The 14,583-nt window shown below is 48.0% G+C and overlaps 1 protein-coding gene across 2 annotated transcripts in view; it reads right to left on the bottom strand.

Annotated features, from left to right (window-relative positions):
- Positions 1-14,583, bottom strand: part of LOC138761394 (oxysterol-binding protein 2-like) — a 514,880-nt gene that overhangs the window by 98,510 nt on the left and 401,787 nt on the right. Inside the window, exons 6-7 of one of the 2 annotated variants that reach the window (XM_069933420.1) lie at positions 9,315-9,428; positions 6,386-6,452 (exon numbers count right to left, since the gene is read on the bottom strand). In XM_069933420.1, coding sequence (XP_069789521.1) covers positions 6,386-6,452; positions 9,315-9,428 — 181 coding nt within the window. The remainder of the gene's footprint in view (positions 1-6,385; positions 6,453-9,314; positions 9,429-14,583) is intronic. The other variant, XM_069933419.1, reaches the window with a different exon arrangement.

Raw genomic sequence — 14,583 nt, 5'->3', positions numbered from 1 at the left:
GGTAGGCTCGGTCTCGGGAGGTGAGTCCAGCCGGCAGCACCTTATCATAGCATAACACCCTCATCCCTCCTTTTTAAGAAGAGTCCTGGGGATGAGAAGACAAAACAAATATATACATTTTACAGATTAATTCTTTGGGGGTCTCCTTTGCCGCAGCGAACGATGCGATAATGGTTGGGACCCTGCTGTAGTGCCCGGAGCAGCTTGTGGGGTTGGCCTGTCATCACTGGTTACAGTTCGTCGAAGGGAGTGGGGGGGGTGGAAACAGGTGAGGGGGTAAGGGAGCGTGGTGCTGGTGCATCATGGGTGACAACAGTAGCCAGGAGTGGAAAGTGGTCAGCCGTAGGCTCAGGCACCCATAAGGTAGCAGTGGGGAGAGTGTCTGTTGGTGATCGGAGGGGCACCCGATGGTGCCAGATCCCGGATGGAAACCGTGTCCTTGCACCCATCAGGGAAGACAACATAGGCATACAGGGGGTTATTGTGGAGGAGGCAAACCCTCTCGACCAGTGGATCAGTCTTAGATTGCCTGGCATGCTTCCGAATTAGTACCGGTCCTGGGGAGGTCAGCCATGCGGGCAGCGTAGTCTCTGACGCAGACTTCCTAGGGAAAGCAAACATCTTTTCATGAGGCATGTTGTTAGTGGCCGTACATAAATGTGACTGAACGGAGTGGGGTGCAAGTGGGAGGACCTCTTGCCAGTGGGAGACGTGAAGGCCCCATAACTTCAGTGCCAGGAGGATGGTTTTCCAGACCGTGGCATTCTCCCTTTCTATTTGCCCATTCCCTCTAGGGTTATAGTTGGTGGTCCTGCTCGTGACGATGACCCTGCCGCAGCCCATTAGGGATAGCAGCTGTTCCTGACCCTGGTGGTGTGAGCCCCCCTCGCCGCTGTGGATGAAGCCGAGATACCCAAAGAGTGTAAAGACGGTGTGGAGGGGTCTTGATAACTGTAGCTGTGGTCACGTCTGGGGAGGGGATGGCAAAAGGGAAACGGGAGTATTTGTTGATGGTTGTAAGGAAGTAGAAATTCCGTTTGGAGGGGGGGAGGGTCCCCTTGAAATCGATGCTTGGCATTCGAAGCTTTGATCATGTGAGCCTTGTCCGGGGTGGCAGAGGTTATTATGGAGGGTCTGTAGTCTGTCCATTTGGACACTGGCACATCCCACGGGATAGAGCGTCCGGGGGCTAATTACGTTTGCCAAGATGTCGTAGTTGTAAGTGGACTGTTTGATTCTCCACCTGAGGGTGTTATCATTCTTGATTTTGCCCCTCTGCTTATTATTAAACATGAATGTGACTGCTCACTGATTCGTGAGGAGGGTGAATCGTTTTCCAGTGAGGTGGTGCCTCCAGTGGCGCCCTGCCTCCAAGATGACCCAGGTCTCCTTTTCAACTGAGGAGTGGTGAATTTCAGGACCTTGGAGGATGTGTGAAAAGAAGGCAAAGAGTCTTCATGCTTGGCTGAGTGTGGCAGCTAAGGCAAAATCCAACACATTGCTCTTCAATTGGAACAGTGTGGACTCATCTATGTTGTTCTTGATACGGTCAAATGCAGCTTGGGCTTCTGCCAGCAGGGGAAACGTGGTGGCTTTGACCAATGGGTGAACCTTGACGGCCTAGTTGGGGACCCATTGAATGTAATATGAGAAGAACCCGAGGCATCTTTTGAATCCTTTGAGGGTATGTGGGAGAGGTAGCTCCAGCATCGGACGTAAGAGGCTGTTCTCGACCACACAGCCAAGGATGGCTTGTCATGCTGTCTGGAACACGCATTTGTCCTTGTTATAAGTAAGGTTCAGGAGTTTTGGTGCCTGGAGGAATTTACGGAGATTTGCATCAGTATCTTGTAGGTGGTGGTCGCAGTTGGTCACATTATCAAGGTATGGGAAAGTGGCCTACAGTTTATAGTGGTCCACCATGCGGTCCATCTCCCGCTGGAAATCTGAGACCCCATTGGTGACGCCGAAAGGGACCCAGAGGAAGTGACAGAGGAAGTCATCCGCCTCGAATGCAATATACTGGTGGTCCTCTGGGCAGATCGGGAGCTGATGAAACGCCGACTTCAGGTTGATTGTAGAGAATTCCTGATATTGCGCAATCTGGATGACCATATCAGATATGCAGGAAAGGGGGTACGCATCGAGCTGCTTGTACCGGTTGATAGTCTGGCTGTAATCTATGACCATCCTATTCTTATCCCCGTTCTTTACCACAACCACCTTGGCCCTCCAAGGGCTATTGCTGGCCTCAATGATGCCCTCGCTCAACAAATGCTGATCATCTGACTTGATGAATGCCTTGTCTGCGGCACATTATCGTTTACTCCTGGTGGCCACTGGCTTGCAATCAGGGGTGAGGTTGGCAAACAGTGTGGGGGGGCAGGAGATGTCAACCTTGAAAGTCGAGAGGCCACAGGTCACAAGCAGCAGGCCGTCTGTGAACTGTTCATTGAAAACAGTGAGGGGGGGATGGAGCCCATCGAATTTCAATGTCACTTTCTGAAGTTGGCACTGGAAGTCCAGGACCATTAGCAAGGAGGCACAGAGTTGTGGCATGGCGAATAATCTGAAATGTTTTTAAACTATGCCTCCAACAGTCAGGGTCACTATGCTCATGAATGGCTTTCATATTGGATTTGGATGCGAGTTATATCTTGTGTTTGGTGGGCCATACCGTGAGGGATAGGCGCTTAATGGTATCAGGGTGAATAAAACTTTCTCTACTCCCGCTTTCAAGTAAACAGTTCATAATGAGCCCGTCTATCTGGACATCCATCATGGACCTGGCGAGTTCATGTGGTCCCTCTTGGTTCAAGGTGATGAAGGCCAGTATAGACTTGCTGTCTGAGTCTGATGGGTGCTCACAATCCCAAGATGGTCATCCTCAATCCCAAGGTGGTGACCTTCGCTGTTCCCCCGTGGTTTTGTAGGCCTGAGAAGATGGCATTTGCCGCAGAGTCCAGAATGACAGCCCCCATAACTTGCATGTGGCATTGCTGGTTCACAGAGAAGATGGTGCCGATTATGCTATCTGGAGTGGAGACTGTTGGCATGCAGCCCTGCTAGGTTTCGCGGATGGTTTTGACTGGCAGACTTTGGCATAATGACCTTTTTTTTCTACACGTAGCGCCTCCTTGGCAGCGTTTCCTCAGTTGCTTAACCTTCCCGCAGAAGTAGCATTTGGGGTGATCACTCCTCAAGGTCACTTGAGGAGTGGGACAGTGTGAGCGATGTAAGGTAAAACATCATGAGATGGGAATGTGCAGGGCTGTAACAAGATGTGAAATGCATCCTTGTACTTACAAGATAAGAGAGACATTGATGGATTGAGAGGCAGGAAGCTAGCAGGGAAAGGATAGCAACAGTTTTAGTCATTGGACAAGTAATGATATGATGATGTTCTAAGCACGTATCCAAGGGTATAAAAAATCACCATTTTGCTGATAACGGCAGAATGCATTCTCCGACTAACATGGTTAGTTGCAAGTGTTACAATCCGGTAATAAAGAACAAAGAACCCTGATTTCGACTCAGTCTGGTGTTTGTCTCACTCATTCATGAACAAAGCAGACCTAACAGCGACCAGTCGCTATTGGAATGGGACGATCCGCTGTCCCAAGGTAGCACACCTGCGGCAATCAAGAAGCAGCCAAGTAATCATCCAGGTTTTGGAGGGCCACTTCCAGTGTCTTTGTCAGTTCAGTCACCCTCGGTAGATCAAGTACCTTCTGCTCTAGGAGTCTCTGCCTTATGTACCCAGAGCAGATACCGGCCACATAAGTGTCCAAGGTGAGGTCCTCAGCATTCTGGGCGGCTGTCATGACCCTGGAGTTGCACGCTTTACATAGGTTCTGGAGGTCCTGCAGGTACTCGGCACTTGACTCACAGGGTCACTGCTTTCTGGTGGCCAGGAGGTGCCTGGTGTAGACCCCATTTATCTTCCTGCGATACTGGGCCTTCAGTATCCCCATGGCCTCTGTGTACGAGATGGCATCGTTGATCATCAGTAACAGGTTCTTCTGGCCATGAGCTCGTGCACCCACCACCCCCCCCAACCCCAAGTAACCTACAACCTGCAAATTTAATTTCTTGGGGGTCACTTTCTCGAAGATACTTTTCTGGACCCAACACACAAGAAAGTATGCCAATGGCTCTACTTCCTCAGGAGTTTGTGGAGGTTTGGCATGACATCAGAAACCCTGGTAAATATAGTAGTTCCCCCTTATCCACGGGGGATATGTTCCAAGACCCCCAGCAAATGCCTGAAACCACAGATAGTACCAAATCCTTTGAAGGGTATTAGTTGCTTAACATCCACAATACATTCTGTGAAATTGGGTGTTACGTGGTGTGGACATTGTGCAAACTCCATAGTAAAGCTTTATGGGATACTGGAGTGTACCTGTAAACTTTTTTATTTGTAAGTAGGGATCAGTGTGGGGACCAACACGGGGCTGGGAGCAGAGAGCGGGCAGTGTGAGGACTGACACCAGGCTGTGGGGAGAGAGCGGGACAGTCGGATCAGTTTTGGACTGCGGTTGACCGCGGGTAACTGAAACCGTGGAGAGCAAAACCGCAGATAAGGGGGAGCCACTGTATTTACAGGGAACGCTGCCATCGGAGAGCAGCATCAGTCATCAAAGACCCACACCGTCCAGCACACGCTCTGTTCTCACTGCTGCCATTAGGAAAAGAGGTTAGATGTGCCACAAATCTCGCACTACCAGGAACAGCTGCTACCCCTCCACCATCAGACTACTCAATGACAAGCTCAATCAGGGACTCATTTAAGGACTTTTACTTTTGCATTTTATTGATTTATTTTCTCTGTATTGCACAGTCAGTTGTTTACATTTCTTTATTTGTTCACATGTGTACGCTGAGAGATTTGTGTCAGGAAAGCATCTCTGGCAGCGCTGCCAATAAGTGGTAATTCTTCCACGCCTGCACGTAAAATATTTTAAAGGTTATATGTGATGTCATGAACGTACTCTGACAAAATAAGTCTGAATCCCCAGATGTTTCGAAGGATGGGACGAACCCGGAGGGAACCCATGTGGACCCGGGGAAAACGGACAAGTTCCTTCCAGACATTAGCGGATTCTAACCTGGGATGCTAGCATTGTAATGGATTGCCCTGACTGCTACACTACTGTGTCGTTCCTCCAGCTCCCCACCCCTTCCCTTCATTCAGAAAGCACCCCCCCCTCCCCTGATCACCTCAGCTTTTTTCTTTTACCCTCCCACCTGCGTTCACCTATGACCTCTTACCTGAGAGTCTGTGCTTCTCCCCCCCACCCCTTTTTGCTCCTCCCCCCCACATTTTTATTCAGTGGCCGCCCTGCTTTTTGCTCATATCTTGACAAAGGACTCAGGCTCAAAGCGATGGTCACCCTTCACACTCTTTTGATGCTGTGTGACTCTGGTATGCTTGTGTATTGTTCTGAAGACTGTTGTGTGGAAGAGCACATTTGCTTTGGATAAGTTCACCTCCCTGGGATTCAAAATCCCAGAGTCTGACACTTGGCCGACCAGCCCATGGACTTGCAGTTCCTTAACCCCAGTTCGGGGCGCACTGCATCCGTTGGAGAACCATGGAACAGTATAGCTCAGAACACAGACCTTTCAGCCCTTCTAGTCTGTGCTGAATGATTATACTGCCTCGCTCTGCATCCATACCCCTCCCATCTATACACCTGCCCAAATTTTTCTTAAATATTAAAATTGAGCCCGCATTCACCACTTCAGCTGGCAGCTCGTTCCACAATCCCACCACTCACTGTGTGAATAAATTCCCCCTAAACCTTTCACTCTTAACCCATGTCCTCTGGCTTTTATCTCACCCACCCTCAGTGGAAAAACGTCTTCATGCATTTATTCTATCTATACCCTCTTGAGAGAATGCAGGAAGTTTCCAAAGTCATTGGGGGGGGGGGGTGGTGGGTGGTTAGCTCTCTGTCACAACAGGGTGGCACATTAGCATAGAAAGGCAGCACAGTTCATGTAGCAGTTAGCTCAATGCTGTGACAGCACCAGTGACCCGGGTTGGAATCCAATGCTGTCTTAAGGAGTTTGCACGTTCTCCCTGTGTCTGCGTGGGTTTTCACCAAGTGCTCTGCTTTCCTCCCACCCTTCAAAAATGTATGGTTAATTGGGGTATTTGGGTGGCACAGGCTTGTGGGACAACAGGTCCTGTTACTGTGCTGTTTGTCTACTTCATCTGCTGGAGGTGCACCAACTAAAGACAAGCCCGCATTCGCCTGATGCTTCAGGATCAAGTGTGGATCACCTCCATTCATCAGTCATCTGTGACCAGCAGCAACATGGGGCAGGCGGTGAACAGAGAACAGAACCAGCTGGCAAAGCGGCCCTTGTTACCCACCTGTTCGTCGGGGTTCCATGTTTCCGTCTGATCGCTGCTGGTCTCACTGACGTTGCTTCCTGTTCGCCTGCACACAAACACAAGTTGAGAGATCTCGAGCTAGCAGTCCGACACGGCCTTCAATTAAACAAAAATGAGCAATGGAATACTGGCAGGGCAATGTTTGCCAGCTGCCTCAGGTTTCTCCGTGACTACGGCAAATGTGGGACAATTTAGTCGGGTGGACCAGCTCCCTTCCCCCCTGGAAGGTCATCTTTTTTATTCTATTTATTTTATTCTATTACTTTTTTTAGACATGCAGCACAGTAACAGGCCATTTCAGCCCATGAGCCCGTGCCACCCAATTTACACCCAATTAACCTACACCCTGGTACGTTTTGAACGGTGGGAGGAAACTGGAGTCCCTGGGAAAAATCCACGCAGACACAAGGAGAACATACAAACTCCTTACAGTGTGGGATTTGATCCCCAGTCCCAACCGCTAGCGCTGTAAGGAGACCCATGGGTTCGAACCTCATTTTCTGGCTGACAACCTTGAACATTTTAACATTCTCTGTACAAGTTGGGGCCTAGAAAGATTCCCTCTGCTTTTTCCAACTTTAGATCACTCACATTTAAATGAGAACTTGTTGAGTAGGGATTGTGTGCAAGGAGGTTGGGCACTACACAGTAGGGGGTGGAGGAGCTCTGCCCTCCAATACACATTGTGGAGTAATGGACGTAATTGTACAAGTTCCTTTCCTTCATCCCAATCTATCCATAGCAGCCAGGACACAAGCATCCCCAGGGGTTACATACACAGGTACGGAATGGTTAGCTCAATCCTATTACAATACCAGTGTGGTGGTACACCACCAGTCTACTGCAAGGGGCAACCTCTGTACCTGCAGGAGTGTACCACCAGCCTACTGCAGGGGGCAACCTCTGTACCTGCAGGAGTATACCGCCGGCCTACTGCAAGGGGCAACCTCTGTACCTGCAGGAGTGTACCACCAGCCTACTGCAGGGGGCAACCTCTGTACCTGCAGGAGTATACCGCCGGCCTACTGCAGGGGGAAACCTCTGTACCTGCAGGAGTGTAAGGGGACAGGACAACACCTGGCCGGCTGTCAATCATCCTCCGGGATATAAGCCTGCGCTGGCCTCCTGAGGCCTCACTCAGAGTTGCTGCAGCCACAGCCAGTCTGGCTCTGTGGAAGTCTTTGTGGATTAAAGCTTGTTGTACTGTCTTTATCTTTGTGTGTGTCTGATTCTGGTTAACAGTGCACCACAACCAGCGACCCGGGTTAGAATCCGCCACTGTCTGTAAGGAGTTTCTATGCTCTCCCCGTGTCCGCGTGGGTTTCCTTCGGGTGCTCCGGTTTCCTCTCACGTTCCAAAGACAAAATTGGGTTGTAGGTTAATTGGCCACATGGGTGTATTTGAATGGCATGGGCTCACAGGCCAGAAGGGCCTCGTTTCTGTGCTGCATCATTGCATTAAATCCCCTTTCCAACACACTGAGCATTCAAAAGAGAGCATCTCTGACAGCACAGCAGTTCCTCCCTCAACACTGCAATCGACATCTCAGGCTCAAGTCAGCTGTCAGATTTGAACCTGCAGGGCACAGCTGGAGTTCTCTCGCTGGGATGAACTGCTATTGCCAGTGATTCACAAAGACAAGGGCAGGGCTCAAACACCCTGGACAAAACTTAATCCTGTAGTTAATAGCTTCAACTGTTTGGTGTGCAGCCAAGACATGAAAGAGACACTGTGGCAAGAACTTTACTTGAGTTAGACTAAGGGTGCCCATTTTTAAGTGGCCAAGGGTGAATTTTAAAAATAAAATAAAATAAAAAGGATCTCAACACCTCTCGTTGCCTCAGTAGAACACAAGCAATAATAAAGGATCCCACCCACCCTGCCCTGCATCTGTTTGACCTACTACCCTCTGGCAGAAGATACAGGTCAATCAAGACAAGAACAAACCGATTCAGAAACAGCTTTTTCCCCCAGGCTGTCACTACACTGAACACACATATCCACAAATTCCCCCCTCTGTCCTCCACATCTATTATACATACAGCCGACACCCCCCCTCCATTCACATAAAGGACATATACGGCACTGTAAATTAAATTTTTTATTTAACTTCTGTGGTGCTGCCTGTGGTTGCGTCGCTGCATTGGTAACCTTGTACTGCTGTCATAAATCTCGTTGTATAACTTGTACAATGACAATAAAAAGCTATTTGATTTGATTTTGATTTGATTTGATTTGAATATGGCCCGTTAGAAGATAGATAGTCTCTTACAATAAATTGCATTGTGTACGCTCGGTGTCAACACTAGGTATGTCGCTGCCATTTTGAACAACTACTAGGTGGACTGATCCAATATTAATCATGGATGAAAACATTGACCTCAGTTAATTTTTTTTACCTCAGTTGATTAAACACGGTGGAACCGAAAAGACGGAAACTATCAAGGGAGTGCCGGAAATGTCAGACACGGTGGGAAGATGACTACTATTTCACAGAAGCCAAGGGGAAGTGAGTTGGTTTGATTTGCAAGGAATCTGTTAACTTTAAACAGATTCACACATTGCATCAACATCATTAAGGTGGACATTTAGCCCATGAATTGTATTCACTGAGGGTTGTGGAGGAATGTTGGAGACGGCCTTGTCTGTTCCTTGATCTTTTCTCCTGTTCTTATTTTCCACCCAGCTCTTTATCTTGCTTTTTGAATGAGAGTTTTATTGTATTAATTTAAAGAGCAGCAGATACAGAATTGCCTTCTGTAATATGCAAATGCATCAGTAAACTACTGTACGTCAACAGTTAGACTGTTCAGTAGTTTTGATAGAAAATGAATTTTCAACGGCACAGGGGTTTTCTGGTCTAAAAGCAGAGTTTTCCTTGTGGTGGAACTGGTTGAAAATTGCCTACCTTGATGTTGTTTGGTTCGTGGCTCTTATATTTTTCTGCAGGCAGCCCACCACCAAAAAGGTTTGGCCATCCTGAGTTAGACAGTTGAAATCCTGTATGATTTGATTTGAAGTTCTTTTGAGGAAAGTGACAAAATCAATTGAGTGAATCATGAACTTCATGTCCCTCAGCACCTTCGTGACTAAGTCAGAGGAATATTATCCACATCTTGGGTCATTGAATTGAAAGGCAATGGATTATGATTAATAGTCACCACATTCATAACATATACTCACATCATTTCCGATATGGTGATAACATAACAAAGGAACTTCTAGTGTTTTAACTTCTGCATTCTGATAAGAAACTATTACATACAACATAGAACATTACTGCACGGTATAGGCCCTCAGCGCACAGAGTTGTACCAACCTATATATACCTAAAAATAACAAAAGCCTCCCTACCTCATAACCCTCTATTTTTCTTTCATCCATGAGCATAAATGTCTTTTAAATGCTCCTATTGTTCCAGCCTCCACTCCCACCCCAAGCAATGTATTCCAGGTATTCACTACTCTCTGTGTAGAAAAACTTACCCCTAATGTCTCCCCTGAACTTTCCTCCCTTCACTTTGATACAGATATTCTCTATCCTAAAGAGGTGGAGGATCTTTAAAAAAATGGGAAATTATTTCTTGTAAGTCGAGGAGAAAGGGACTGTCCAACACACTACTGAGTGTTCTCACTTGAGCTGGTCACACACAGCCTCAGTCTGAGGGACCTTCTTATAGACCTCTGCAGATGGAGCTCAATGGCGCTTCCCTCTAAAACAGAGGGAAGGGCACATTCTGTTCACCAGTTTTGATTGGAACAAAGGAGCAAAACACGAAAGTCTGCAGACACTGTGATTGTACAAAAAGTACTCAGAAATGCCGGAGTAGCTCACCCGATCTCATGGCGTCCATAGGAGGTAAAGATATATTATTGACGTTTGGGCCCTTTTTCAAGGTATTAGTAAAGAACAGGAAGGCATCTAAATTAAAGACTGGAGATTAAGGGGGAAGAATGTAAGGGGAAGGAGCCAACAACTATGAGCCAAAAGGTGTTAATTGGATATGATAAAAGGGAAGATGAAAATTAATATCTGTGAAAAGAGACAGAGGGAAAATGGGGGGGAGAGAGAAGAAAAAGAGAAAATTAGGGGAAAAGAACCAGACAGACAAAGATGGGGGGGTGGGGATGGACTAATGGAAATCAGAGAAGTGGATGTTAATGGAATCCAGGCCGAAGATGAGGTGTTTTACCTTCAATGTGAGGATGGTCTCAGTCTGGCAATGTAAGAGACCATGGACAAGCATGTCAGTAAGGGAATGGGATCGAACCCAGTGTACCCCCTCTGATTCAGTGGGACCAGTGGCCGCTGGATTGGAACAAACCCACGCTGATTCAGTTCAACCACTGATCGCTGGGTTGGAACGAACCCACACTGCTTCATTCTGACCACTGGCAGCTGGATTGGATCGAACACTCTGTACTCACTCTAATTCAGTCTGACCACTGAATGCTGGATTGGAACAAATCAACTGTAACCATTCTGATTCATTCTGACCACTGATCACTGGGTTGGAACAAACCCACTGTACCCACTCTGCTTCATTCTGACCACTGGCCGCTGGATTGGAACGAACCCACTGTACCCAAACTGATTCCGTCTTAAAAATGACAACACTGGATTGGAATGAACCAACTGAACCCACTCTGATTCAGTATCACCACTGACCGCTGGATTGGAACGAACCGTCTGTACCCACTCTTATTCGGTCGTACCGTTGATCGCTGGATGAGAACGAACCCACTGTACCCACACTGATTCATTCAACCACTGACCACTGGATTGCAATGGTCCCATTGTACCCACTCTGATTCAGTCAGACCACTGACCACTGGATTGGAATGAACCCACTGTACCCACTCTGATTCAGTCGGACCGATGATCGCTGCAATGGAATTAAACCACTGTACCCACTCTGATTCAGTCGGACCACTGACTACTGCATTGGAATTAAGCCACTGTACCCATTCTGATTCAGTCGAACCACTGACCGCTGGATTGGAATGAAGCCACTGTACGCATTTGATTCAGTCAGGCCACTGACAGCTGGTTTGGAATGAAACCACTAACCCACTCTGATACAGTTTGACCACTGACCGCTGGATTGGAACGAACCCACTCTACCCACTCTGATTCAGCCAGACAACTGACCGCTGGAATGGAATTAAACCACCGTACCCACTCTGATTCAGTCGGACAACTGACCGCTGGATTGAAATGAACACACTATACCATCTCTGATTCAGGCGGACAACTGACCGCGGAATTGGAATGTACCCACTGTACCCACTTTGATTCAGTCAGATCACTGACCGCTGGATTGGAAAGAAACCACTTTAACGACGCTGATTCAGTCAGACAACTGACCACTGGATTGCGACGAACCTACTGTACCCACTCAGATGCAGTCAGACCACTGACCGCTGCATTGGAACGGACCCACTTTGCCCTCTCTGATTCAGTCGGACCACTGACCACTGGATTGGAACAAACTCACTGCACCCACCCTGATTCAGTCAGACCACTGAGGCAGGATTGGAATGAACCCACTGTACCCACCTTGATTCAGTCGGACCACTGACCGCTGGATTGGAACAAACCCACTGTACCCACTGTGATTAAGTCGGACAACTGACCGCTGTATTGGAATGAAACCTCAGTAACCACTCTGAATCAGTCGGACCACTTAACGCTAGATTGGAATTAAACTACTAGACCATCTCTGATTCAGTCGGACAATTGAACGCTGGTTTGGAATGAACCCACTGTACCCACTCTGATTCAGTAGGACCACTAACCACTGGATAAGAACGAACCCACTGTACTCACCCTGTTTCAGTCAGACCCCTGACCACTGGATTGGAACAAAACGATTGTACCCACTCTGATTCAGTAGGACAACTGACCACTGGATTGGAATGAACTCACTGTATCCACTCAGAAACAGTCAGACTACTGACGACTGGTTTGGAACGAACCCACTGCACCGACTCTGATTCAGTAGGACCACTGACCGCTGGATTGGAATGAACACACTGTACCCTCTCTGATGCAGGCGGACCACTGACCGCTGGATTGGAATGAACACGCTGTACCCACTCTGATTCAGTCATACCACTGACCGCAGGATTGGAATGAACGCACTATACCCACTCTGATTCAGTCGGACAACTGACCACTGTATTGGAATGAAACCTCAGTACCCACTCTGATTCAGTCAGACCACTTACCGCTGGATTGGAATTGACCCACTGTACCCTCTCTGATTCACTCGGACAACTGACCGCTGGTTTGGAATGAACCCACTGTATCCACTCTGATGCAGTGGGACCACTGACCACTGGATTGGAACTAACCCATTGTACGCAATCTAATTCAGTTGGACCCCTGACCACTGGATTGGAACAAACCGATTGTACCCACTCTAATTCAGTTGGACAACTGACCGCTGGATTGGAATGAACCTTCTGTACCCACTCTGATTCAGTCGAACCACTGACCGTTGGATTTGAACGAACCCACTGTACCCACTCTGATTCAGTCGGACCACTGATGGCTAGATTGGAACTAATCCATTGTTCCCACTCAGATTCAGTCAGACCACTGACGGCTGGATTGGAACGGACCCACTGTCTCCTCTCTGATTCAGTCAGACCACTGACCGCTGGATTTGAACGTACCCACTGTACCCACTCTAATTCATTCAGACAACTGACCACTGGATTGGAACAAAATCTCTGTACCCATTCTGATTGAGTCGGTCCACTTCCCTCTGGATTGGAAGGAACCCACAGTATCCACGCTGATTCAGTTGGACCACTGACCGCTGGATTGGAATGAAGCCACTGTACCCACTCTGATTCAGTCGAAACACTGACCGTTGGATTAAAACGAACCCACTGTACCCACTCTGATTCAGTCGGACCACTGATGGCTAGATTGGAACTAACCCATTGTTCCCACTCAGATTCAGTCGGACCACTGACCGCTGGATTTGAATGAACTCACTGTACTCAATCTGATTTAGTCAGACAACTGATGGCTGGATGGGAACGAACCCATTATACCAACTAATATTCAGTCGGAACACTGACCGCTGGACTGGAACGAAGTCACTGTACCTACACTGATTCAGTCAGACCACTGACCGCTGGATTGGAACGTACCCACTGTACCCACTCTGATTCATTCAGACCACTGACCGCTTGATTGGAACAAAATCTCAGTACCCACTCTGATTGAGTCGGTCCACTTACCTATGGATTGGAAGGAACCCACTGTACCCACTCTGATTCAGTCAGACCACAGACAGCTAGATTTCAACGAACACTCTGTACCCACTCTGATTCAGTCAGACCACTGACCGCTGGAGTAGAATGAAACCACTGTACCCAATCTGATTCAGTCGGACCACTGACTACTGGATTGGAATTAACTCACTGTACCCATTCTGATTCAGTCAGGCCACTGACAGCTGGTTTGGAATGAAACCACTCACCCACTCTGAATCAGTTTTACCACTGACCGCTGGATTGGAATGAACCCACTCTACCCACTCTGATTCAGCCAGACAACTGACCGCTGGAATGGAATTAAACCACCGTACCCACTCTGATTCATTCGGACAACTGACCGCTGGATTAAAATGAACACACTATACCATCTCTGATTCAGGCGGACAAATGACCGCGGAATTGGAATGTACCCACTCTACCCACTCTGATTCAGTCAGACCACTGACCGCTGGATTGGAAGAAACCACTTTAACGACGCTGATTAAGTCAGACATCTGCCACTAGATTGGAATGAATGCACTGTACCCACTCTTATTCAGTCAGACCACTGACTGTTGTATTGGTTGAAACCACTTTATGCACTCTGATTCAGTCAGACCACTGACCACTGGATTGGGACGAACCTACTGTACCCACTCAGATGCAATCAGACCACTGACCGCTGCATTGGAACGAACCCACTGTACCCATCTGAAACGGTTGGACCACTGACGACTGGATTGGAACGAACCCACTGTACTCACCTTGATTCAGTCGGACAACTGACCGCAGGATTGGAATGAACCCTCTGTACCCACACTGATTCAGTCATACCACTGACGGCAGGATTGGAACGAACGCACTGTATGCACTCTGATTCAGTCAGACCACTGACCACTGGAT

The sequence above is a fragment of the Narcine bancroftii genome, chromosome 4, assembly GCF_036971445.1.
Source record: "Narcine bancroftii isolate sNarBan1 chromosome 4, sNarBan1.hap1, whole genome shotgun sequence".
Taxonomy (NCBI): Eukaryota; Metazoa; Chordata; class Chondrichthyes; order Torpediniformes; family Narcinidae; genus Narcine; species Narcine bancroftii.
This window is presented reverse-complemented; position numbering and strand designations above follow the sequence as displayed.